At 31.4% G+C, this 11,368-nt stretch overlaps 1 protein-coding gene across 1 annotated transcript in view; it reads left to right on the forward strand.

Moving 5' to 3' along the window:
* CHIC2 (cysteine rich hydrophobic domain 2) overlaps positions 1-10,390 on the forward strand; it is a 46,212-nt gene extending 35,822 nt beyond the window's left edge. The window contains exons 4-6 of the mRNA XM_019740190.2: positions 5,332-5,388; positions 5,555-5,614; positions 9,013-10,390. Of these exons, the coding sequence (XP_019595749.1) occupies positions 5,332-5,388; positions 5,555-5,614; positions 9,013-9,063 (168 nt within the window). The 3' untranslated portion in view covers positions 9,064-10,390. The remainder of the gene's footprint in view (positions 1-5,331; positions 5,389-5,554; positions 5,615-9,012) is intronic.
* The last annotated feature ends 978 nt before the right edge of the window (positions 10,391-11,368 follow it).

The following is an 11,368-nucleotide window of genomic DNA, read 5'->3' on the forward strand; positions in this document are numbered from 1 at the left end:
TGCATTTGTGCCTTTTTCATCATTCACAAAAGTGCTCAGAGTAACCTAAAGTTACGAACCACTAGCCTAGGTCATGAACTCTATGAAATTGTATTTAAGCATACCTTATTTAAAATTAGTACTTATAAATCACTGCTTAGTATGAAGTTAAGAGGAGTTTTTGATACACAGAATGTTTGCAGTTGTTTAGCTTATCTTCATCTAAAACTATTACTTTTAACAAATAGTATTTACAGTGTTGTTCTAATGATAACTTTGGTGGGTGTTTTAGTTTATCTAGGTTACTTAAAAGTTAACGGTCACATGAAGTTTTTAGAAGGAACCTTTAAGTACAAGGAAATTTGTTTAGAAATCCTTTTGAGGAATTTCATCATATTCTAGCTTATTTTTATGGTGAATCCAGATTTTTCATGTATCATAATCATAATATGAAGATATGCCATTTAATTTTTTTGCACATCACTGCAATGAAAGATTTATATTAATCCAGAACAGAGGTGAATCAAGTAATTTTCTCTTAAGTTCAAATGGTTTTTTAAAAATATTATATGCTTTCCTTCTAATGACTTAACAAGTAAGAACATTTTTGTTTCACTTGTTTTAGTAATTTGAATTTGCACAGATGTCAGAAGATAAGTGTAGTTCTTATTTAAAAAATACTTAAGTTAAAAAATAAGATTTTGGATACATTCAAAGCATTAGTCTTGTTAAAGCTTAATGCATCATAAATTTAGGAGTTTAAAATGAAAACTTGTTTTAAATAAGTTGAACATTTGAAATTGCATTTTGACATTCTGTGATGTTATGAATAAATCACATTCAAATAAAGTTTCAGTGTAAATAGTTTAACTTTTATAGTTATTAGTGAGATAACCTATTTATATGTTTGTTAATATATCTTAACATCTTTATGTTCTAAAGACTGATAAGAATGCTATTTCTTTGGGGAAGTTTCACAGAAATATTTTTACAGCTTCCACGTTTAACATTTTTCCTTTGGTTTTAAGCACTATAAAATCCATGAGATTTCCATTGATTTTATTAGCAACTTTAGAAAACCACTTCTTTGAAAAACCACTTTTTCAAATGATTGTGAATAAGTGAATCATTGGTAATGAATATACTATAAGTAATAGTGATAACAAAGTAGAAGAGTAATACATTCAAGATTTTCTAAGATTCCTTGCTTCCCTGAAAGACTTCTTTATATCTAATTGCACATAATTTGTTTATAGGGAATAATAATTTATTCTTAGAAAGTTGAGATTAAGAAAAAATTACAAAAATGCTTCTTCATAGTAAGTCAGATTTGCATTTTCAGGAGACTTTTATTTTCAATTGTGGTAATTTACTATTTCTTGGTGTTTCATATGTATTTTACTAAAGTAAGCTTACTTTAGATGCTTCTTTGGAAGTTGATAAGGAGTATACCATACCTAATACTAATTATTGATTATTATTTCATTAGCCATTTTGTGAATTATCCAGGACATTGGACTTCTTTTGTAGTTTTTGTGTTTTGACTTATTTCCACAATTCTACCAAAAATTTAAAAGGGCTCAAAGGCAATAGAATTTGAAACCAAAATTACTGTCCTTCTGTTACTACTTGTTTTTCAGGTCTATGTAATAAATAAGTTTATTTAGCAGTTGAAATGTTTTGAATCTGTTATTTTTTACTTTAACATTGCTTAATGGTTATATTAAAACTAGTTTACTGATAAGAAAAGTATAATTAGCAAGGTGTTGAATTGAAGAAATATGTGGGAAAAAACTAAAGTGAGTTCTGTGATGTGGAAAATGGGTGGGAGCTATCCTCTTCCAGAACAGGTTAGTGACATGATGTCATAAAAGCTTGTTTTGCTTGCATGGTGTGAGTTGGTGGTCTTGGTCCTTTTAATTAAGGATAAGAATCCAAGATAAAATTAGATTTTTTGTTGATCATCTTTGCAGAAGGAGTGAGGGTTCATTGGTTAAGAACCACTAACCTGTGCTCTCACCCCTAGGGTGTGAGCCCTGAAAAGGATTAAGGCCCACTGTGGGGAAGCTTGCACTGAGGCCTGCACTGCCCTTTCCCCTGTTCTTTCAGTTAAATAGAAGATTTTTAGTTCCCATGACTATCAATCTGGTGCTTTTCACAAGCACCAAATTCTTTTAAGAAAATTAAGATGACTTATTTTTAGAAATCCACTCGCCTAGAATACTGAAAGATGTTTTTTTTATTATTTCATGTTGACAGATCTTATAAATATTATTTTTTTCCTGATGAATATTAGTTTGCTTTAATTTATGTTGAGTTTGGTGGTCAATATAAACTTTTAAAAATCAAGGAATGATTTTTATATGGTTAGGTTTGCTTGCCCAGTAGTAATTGTAGAGTTTGGCAATTGTAGAGTTGTTGAATCTTATATTTCATTAGAAATAGGTATCTAACAACGCTGTGGACATAAACTCTTAACTTTTATTTCGAGACTACTACAATTGTAAGGTGCTTTCTTTTCATGTTTAATGGCTTTTAAATAGCTTTTATAGATGCTAAAGTGTCATATTTTTTCAATATCTGTCAAATTGGTATTGTATTTAATCTTGAAAATATATTTTGATTTTTGTTAACTAAAAATAATTGCAGAGTATTAAACATTCTCAGTAGTTAAAGCTCTTTTTTCCCCCATTTAATTTGAGCTTTTGTTGTTACTAACAAATAATTTGTAGCACAGTTTCTTTTCTCTTTCTTTTCTTTCTTTCTTCCTTTCTTTCTCTTTCCTTCCCTTTCTTTTTTTAATGACTCCTAGAATCTATATACTTGTCACCTTAGTGTGCTAGAAATGTTCCACTCAGATCAAGGATTTCTTTCTGGTTTTGTATGTTCTCACCTGCTCCTCACTGTAAATCATTGAGATGTCAAGTGCAATGATTAATTAAGCTGCACGTGCAAGTGTTTTTTTTTCACCTGTCAAGAAGGAAAGAGGTTTTATAGAAGATTAGATTGTGCTAATTCACAGCTTTTACTCCAGACTGTCAAATGTGTAGAAATATTTTATATTTTGATGCTTATTCAGAAAATGGCATAACAGGGTTTGTTTGGCTTAGAATTCTTAAATATTTTAAGATACAATTATCATACCAAATGCTATCATTAAACTTCTAATTAGAGGCAAACAATAAATTCAGAATTCTTACATAAATATTTGGAATCTAAAGTTCATACTTTATAATTATCTTTTATTCATATACTTGTAGTTGATTTAAGTTATTTAAAGTAAATATTTTTAAGTTTTTCAGGTGTGTGTGTGTGTGTGTGTGTGTGTGTGTGTTTGTATGATATACACCAGGAGATCACTGATGAGATTCCTTCTCATAATATAGCATGGGTTCAAATTTGTGATGAAATGATGATGGTGGTAACTATACTTTTTTCTTTGAGTAATGAATGTTTGCAAATGTAATATTAAACTTTTAATTTTTATGCTTTAATATAACACAAAAGATTTGGAAAGCTTGTTCTGCCCACCCTAGTTCTTTCACCTCTATCCCCCAACTTATAAACTATCAGTGAAAGTAAAACCTCAAATTGCATAGTAATCTTAATCTATTATTAAAAGGTCCTAGAAAGGAAGATTACAAGGTAGATTCAGGTTTTGAATCGGTTTTGCCATTGGTTTAGCAGCGGGTGGGCAGGCAGATGCCTGCTCAGAGTAGAACCTATTGCCATTTTTCACCATTGATAGAGTAGCCTTTCAGAGTCAATGAGCTCTGTCAATGTGAGCTTGTCAAGGCTACAACTTCATAGACCTGAGAGGCGGTTTGAGAGGTCAGCCCTTTTCAGGTTCGCTGTGATGCAAATGAACTTTAATGCTTAAACAACTATTGGAATTTTTATGTCTGCTCCTTGTTCTTTTTTCTTCACAAAGTCATTGACGAGACATTCAGTGCTTTTTAAATTGGAAGTTGCATTGTGCTAAAGACCTAGTACAGATTTACGGAGGGCTGAAAGCAGTTAGATCATGTTCTTTTCATGGTGCGATTAGAATCAAATCGATTTCCCTACAGCCTTCAGCATTCAGATGGCAATTTTAACAAAGCTAGGGGGCTAGACAAGGGACAAAACGACTGAACTGAATGTTAATTACACTCTGCAGCCTTATTTTCTTTTGATTTGGGGCTGACTGGCAACTAAATTAACAAAAAGTGTGACCATAACTGCTGCCCTATTTTCATTTAAAAGGAGAGCTGCCTCTAAAAGGCTATCTTTACAAAGAAACAAGTGAGATCTGCTGATCATTGTTAATAAGGGCATTTTTTTTCCCTTTAAAATTCTTGCCCAAAAAACTGTTCAAAAAATAATGTAATAAATTAGTTATTGGTGTATTATTACCTGGAGAGTTAGTTGGTTTTCTGATTTTTATGACATAAGCTTGGAAAATGTAAGGCAGTAGTGGTAATTCATTGGTCGTTATGAATTATAATTGGCACCTCTGTAACTGTAGTGTGTCTTTAGCATGGTCATTGTACTGAAAGGTAATGTGGTAACTAGATTACAGTAGATACAGTTTTATTATATAACATTAAAGTATTCAAAACCAGCTCAATCCTAACAGTTTTTCATCTAGCTCATCCTTGCTTGACATGCAAATTTTCATATTTCATTATTAGTACTTATTTAGTTGTGCCACCTTAATAGTGCTGGATGCTGTTTCCTTCCCTTGCAAGGAGGCTGCAGCTGCACCAAGTTGCAGTTGATTCTTGTGGCAACACTGTCCTTTTTGCACCTGCAGCTGTGTCAGTCTCATCCTAACACCTGGCACCATGAATTATCCTCTCCTTTATTCATACTCCCAAGCAAGAAACATTTCATGCTGCATAGTACATATTGCAAAAATCAAGTGATCTTAAATTACATTTCTCAGTTTATTTCTTTACCACTAGTATTGAATTAAGTTGGTTTAAATACAGTCTTGCCTGTTTTAATACTTAGTACTTAAATCCTACTTAAGTATTGCAAAAATATTTTTGAAAGAAATGGGCATTTAAATTTGTATCATTTGGTAGATAACATTAGCCTTTTAGATGTTGATAGTTTTAAATCAGAGGCTAGTAAGTTTGAAACAGTTCAAAGAGATACAATGCTAAACACCAAAACCATATCTTTATTAAAATAGAGGACTATTTCTATTCAGGTTACTATTTAGTGCTAGAATGTTGAGAGTATCATAGAGCACCCTATACTCAGTCACTGTCTGATACCTCTCTCTTTTTCACACATGAAGCAGCTGCAAAACAAAGTTTTTCTAAAACCAGTCAAGAGTAAACTTTTTTCTCATTTGTCTTCCAGACACGAAGATCGATTGAGAAGTTATTAGAATGGGAAAACAATAGGTTATACCACAAGGTGAGTACCGCAGGGAGCAGCTTCGTACTGTTGGGGTCTGAATTGCACAGTATGGAAACAGATGCTTTTGTTGAACTAAAAATATGAAAGGTGGACAAATGGGTTAGTCTGTATGCTGCAATAAAATAGAACTCATTTTTCTTCTTTTACTCGCCTACTTGTCTAGCTGTGCTTGCACTGGAGACTGAGCAAAAGGAAATGTGAAACGAATAACATGATGGAATATGTAAGTTAAAGGGCTGTTTTGTGAGTTTCTCTATTAAATGATCATTTATTTTGCTTCTGATCTTATTCTTTCCATGATTATTAATCAGCAAAGGTGTCAGGAGCTTAATCTCCTGAGTGCCAGGATTTTCTACGGTTCACAGATGCATGGTTTCATGTGCAAGACTGATTTATAAAGTTATGAATGACTTGAAAACAAGGCTTCACTGTGTTCTGAAAAATAATAAATTAATTGCCAAGATAAAATAGCCTGAACATGTGTTGATGGAGTGTGAAATTTTAGATGCTGCATAAAGAATAACCACAACTTTGGTTACGCAGCAAGTCAGATATGGCTTTTTTATATAATGCTAATCAAGTTTCCAAGTATGGAAGAAAACCTTTCAGCCAAGCCACTGGAGCTTAAGAAAACTTTAGCCTTTATAAATTTTAACTACCCATACCTCAGTGGCCTTTAAAAAAATCTTTTAAAAGTGTTATTAGAATATTGTTTTGTAAAAATTATCTTAAAAGTAAGCAGGAGATGATATGTTGGTTATCCTGTGTTTATTCTTTAAAAAATATCTAAGTTGGCATATGTATACAATGAATTTTAGAGTTTATTTAGTATGGTATTTAATTTACTACCTCTTGAATTAGTTTGAACAATTATTCTCCTTTTGAATAGTTCAGAATACTATAGAAAATTATGGATTTTTAGTCTCCCTTGAGCTTTGGTGTTTTATTTTAAAATGGAAAGATTGTATTTTTTAAAAAAAGATCTAAGGAAGAATTAAGTGTTGAAAATTAAAGTCATAGTCTTTGTGAAGTAACTGGTACATCATTTCTGACAAATTCTGTCTATTCTTTGCAACAATTTAGCTATCGTAGGTTGTGTGTGTGTGTGTGTGTGTGTGTGTGTGTGTGTGTAAAAGATTGATTGAAGCAGTGCTTAAATAGTTGCAAATTGTCATAAAATCATTTTTCTCTGTATCATTTTCCCTTTCTTTCATTATCATACAGTCAAATTCCATTTCTAGCCTTGGACATAAAATACATCTTAAAAATGTGTCTTTTTTCCCCATAGAATAGGTCTATTCAGCGAACCAAATAACGCAGAATTTTATCATTATGTATTGTATCAAACATGTTAATTCATGAGGATGAGAAAGACACTTGATACTTCTTTATAATATTAATTTAAAAACTACATTCAAATAACTTGTTTTGAGTTTGACCTATGAAAATGCTAGTCTTGTATTTTCATCATAGATGGTAAGAAAGTTTACGTATTTTGGCAGGAGGGATTGATATATAGGAAATTGAAAGCATTTTGTGAAAAAAAATATTTGCTATATTTATAATCCAAGCACTAATCTTAAAACTGAGGCTTTTATTTTTGCACATTTCTAACTTTACATTGGAAAGGAAAACATAAAAGTTATTCCCAATGCTATTATTTCCAGGTAGAACTTTATGAATGTCATTCATTCATAAAATATACTCATTATATTCGTGTTTATTTTATGATATTCTTTTTTAGACTAAAAATAAAATAATCTTCCAAAACATTGCAAACTATATGCTTTGTTTGTAAAACAGTTTAATTTATTTTGAATTTTGAGATAAGCACTACTACTAAAGCCATTATATTTTTCACACCATCACAGAAGAGACTCAGAAGAGTAGTAAAAAAATTTATTTTTAATTGCTAAAAAATGTATTTTTTCTAATTTTTTTCAGAGTGTGTATTAAATTTGTGATAGTTGAAAGGAGGAATAACATAATTTCAAAAACTTCCTAAAAAATAATTTTAAAACTTTCAGACAGTAAGTCATCTAGTAAGAGGAGAGTGCTTCCTTATCCAATGAATTGGGGCATTTTTATCATGTATTTCACTTTGACCTCAACTTTAACTTACAGATATTTCATTTGTTAAAGGAAAATAATTCTCATTGATTATATTTTCGATGTTGGAGACAATCTAGAAGAATACTAACTTGATGCCAACTTTTCTTCAGCTATGGTAGAGCAGTATGATTTAGAAGGAATGAGACAAGTGGCCAATTTCTATGTGTGGCTTCTATGTATTCACAGGATATATTCTTTAAAAACTAATAATAATGCAAATATGGTCAAAGATAGCCTTTATTTTGCATTATGTAGTATACACTGTAAATTGTAATGCCTACATTCAAGAGCTGACACTGTAAAGACGGCTTGATTGAGGACATATTTGAAATATAGAAATATTTACTGAATGTTGACTCATAAGTAGTTTAAACATTTAATCATCAAGTTTTAGAGCTGCAAAGAATCTTGTCATCTAGTCCCTTTATTTTATAGGTGAGGAGGCTGAGAAACAGTCTCTAGCACAAATGAAGCTAGACAGGAAGCTAGTGAATATTTTGTGGGCAAATAACAGGTCAGGAGAGTGGCAAAGGTGACACCTAAGGCTTAGTGAAGTGTAGCTAAACTAGGAGAGGAATATTTTTGAGCCAGGTGTCTTCTTTATTGAGGCAGGTCAGAAGCCAAGAGAACTGAAGAGTAAAAATGCAGATGTCTGGTCCAGATGACTTAAAAGTAGAAGAGTGTCCAAACCTAGAAGGTCATATTAAGACACAGTTTTTAAAAAAGAATGAGGAGTTCACCAAACTTGGCAACTGTTCAAATCAAATATTTTTTTGTTTAGCATCTATTCTATAAAGAGTTAGAATAAGGGAAAGAATTTATTGTGATGTAAGACAGTTCAAGTTTAAATGAATAAAAATGAGCTCTGGTCAACTTGTGTCTTTCTGTGCTGCTGTGTTTTGTCTTTGTTGGTTTTCCTTTAGTTTTTTGTAAAAGGTCCTTTGGAACAAATTTTAACCTTTAATTTTGCTAATGTAAGAAGAAAAGGACTTAAAATTAAGAGCTAAAGGACCGGTACCCTTTATCTAGAGATCACATATCCTGGTGCAGTAAGATGAGAGCAATTCTAGAACTTAAAGACCTGTGGAATTGGGTTAGGTCAAAGGGAAGAAGCTTGAGGGAATCGGTATCTGTCAGCTGCAGCCACATAATGCAGCAGAAAGGCCAAGGCTTATGAGTTAAGACAATCCTTTGTTCAAATAGTGACTCCACAATCCCTGGTGTTACACTTCTGGGATCATCAGTTTCCTCATATGTAAAATGAGGACGATAATACTTGCCTCTTAGAAAAGCTGTTGGGATTCAGTAGAGCCATAGAGTATGAACCACTTGGGGTGTAGTTACTTCTTAGTGAGAAGTACTAGTTGCGTTTTCTCACTCATTTGTGTGTGCATTCTCCTGTGTGTCAGAGGCACTAAAAATTGTTTTAAGTGATGGACTATTGCTGAAGTTTTGTGAAGATAAAAATCTATTTAAATCTTTTTAAAACTCTTTTTTCTCCTTCTACAGGTCATCCTCATAGAATTTTTACCAAAGACACCGATTTTTCGACCAGATTAGCATTTACTTTATTTATAGAGACTTTCCAAGTATGTTGTCTTTCCAATGGTGCCTTGCTTGGTGCTCTTCTGGTGGTGACATAACATTGGTTCTACAGAATCGTGTGGTGTTTTTTCTGTTTTTTTTTTTTTTTTTAATTAAATAACCGCATGTTCTAAGTGTGCATTTTTGTCAAACTTTGCAACAGTTATTTCATACAGATGTTTAATACTTAAGTTATTGTGCTCTTTTCTGTTATGTATTGCTGATTTTCAAGGATTACTTTTTTGTATTATCAAAAAAATACATTTGAACTTAGCATAAAAAGTGGCCAGCCTTTTTTATTTTATCACCAAGGTGTACACAGTCCTTTATTAATTCTTTAATATAGAAAAACACCTTTTTAAGGCTCTACTTATCTATTCTAGCAAGCACACTCTTTGTATTATTTTTCTTCCTTTTAAATTTAGCAGTTATTTTAAAATAGTAAGTTTTCTTTAATAGCTTTTTGAAATTTGACATACCTTTTCTCATACAATTCCTAATGCTCTGTTTACAGCAGAAATATCTGTGACATTATGAAGACCTATACAAAAGTTTTGGAAGTATTTCTGTCTTCAAAGGTAGCAAGGCAGGATTAAATTATTCTTATTAGAATAGACAAATCAGTGAATGGTATGCATGTATCTAATGGTTACTAGAGCTCAGGATCATAAAATATAGTAGCATTACAATCTGTGTGTATTTTTGATCAAGATGATAATAATGGCCTTACTTGGGTTATTTTTTGTTTATCAAATCTTATATACAAAAGTATGGAAATATTCCTTTAAAAAATTTCTAAGGAAAATATTTCTCCCAATCTGACATAGTTGTAAAATGGATATATGTTTCTAAAAAGTTTTTGAAAGAAAGCAAAAGTTCTAGAATAAAAGTAACCTGGTGTTTAATACCCCATTGATACTTAGAACAGATTATTACTGAGAAATGGAGGATATATTTAGTTCTGCTTTTATCTACTAGTTTGCTTTCAGTCAGTTATGTGTACTTTTTTTGGTTGACATATCAATTTAAACCAGATCAGCTTGTTTCTTTTAAATATATACAAACATACGTATTTTTTTCTTCTTTTGGTTGTACATATCTCCATGCATTTTCTGAATGGCCTAGATATACATTTTTGTTTTCATAAGCCTGAAATTATACAAGTTTTAATCTGTGTCAAGAACTTGTTCCATTCACCTGTGGTATCGAGCAATAATGTGAATAACTTTTGAAATTATATAAACTATGCTTAATAATTTGTATTAAGAATTGGTACCACTATAAAACCTTTTTTCCTTGTATTCAGTCTTTGAAATAACAGTTTCATTAATTTATATACCTGTATTTTAAAAAAGGATTTCTTTGTACTTCTCCAGAGTACTGTAATTCTATATGAATTTGAGTAGTTGAATGCCAGTATTTTATTTCCTATATCCTATACTGGACATTAGGAACTATCTTAAAAACTAGGATTTTTTTTTTTTTTGTGGTATGAAAATTGTTTCCATTGCCCCTCTAAAACACTTAGCAACTTAAATTTATAAAACACAACACGTTTCCTCTGAATAGCTCAAAATACAAAGAATTCAAACACTTCTCACTTTATTTACCTTGTGTCTAGGTGTGGCCTACCACCTTACAGTAGTGCAATTAAAAGGTAATGCTATTTAAAAACTACTATTCCTCTGTCGTTTCAGTGTGGAAAATTCTACTATGGAGAATGCTAAATCTGCCTCCATAATCAGAAAGAGCAGAAAAATATGACTAGACTATGCAACACATGTCTTCCATATCTAAAATTTTATAAATTTGTAGAGCACCATATGGTAATTAGCTTTATAGGAAGAACTGTACCTATTTAGACCTAATTTTTTCTTCTGTTTTTAGTCTTTGTAAATTATAATTTTTAATTATTTTATTCCCTTAAGAATATTTTAACAGTAAGATAATTTTCATAGTTGATAGTATTAAATATCGGATTTTAAAAAGCTGTTCTAATTTTATTGAAAGATGTGTCTGTTGTTTAAAGATTCCCAAAAATGTGCTGTCTTACATTTCTGATGTATATGTAGAAAAGATCTGTGAATGCTTAATATGTGGCATTACTGTAAGCCAAACTATGGCTTGAGCAGTTAGATATCTATGCCTGGGTTTTCATTAGTTGCCTCCATGATAACCCACTCTGGTTTATCTCTTGAGTCATGACTATAAGTGCCCATGTTACTGGAAATTAGAAATGTCAAAGACGCCTATGTTATATGAACATTAGTTTAAAGGAAAT

This window comes from Rhinolophus sinicus, linkage group LG02, assembly GCF_036562045.2.
Source record: "Rhinolophus sinicus isolate RSC01 linkage group LG02, ASM3656204v1, whole genome shotgun sequence".
NCBI classification, from domain to species: Eukaryota; Metazoa; Chordata; class Mammalia; order Chiroptera; family Rhinolophidae; genus Rhinolophus; species Rhinolophus sinicus.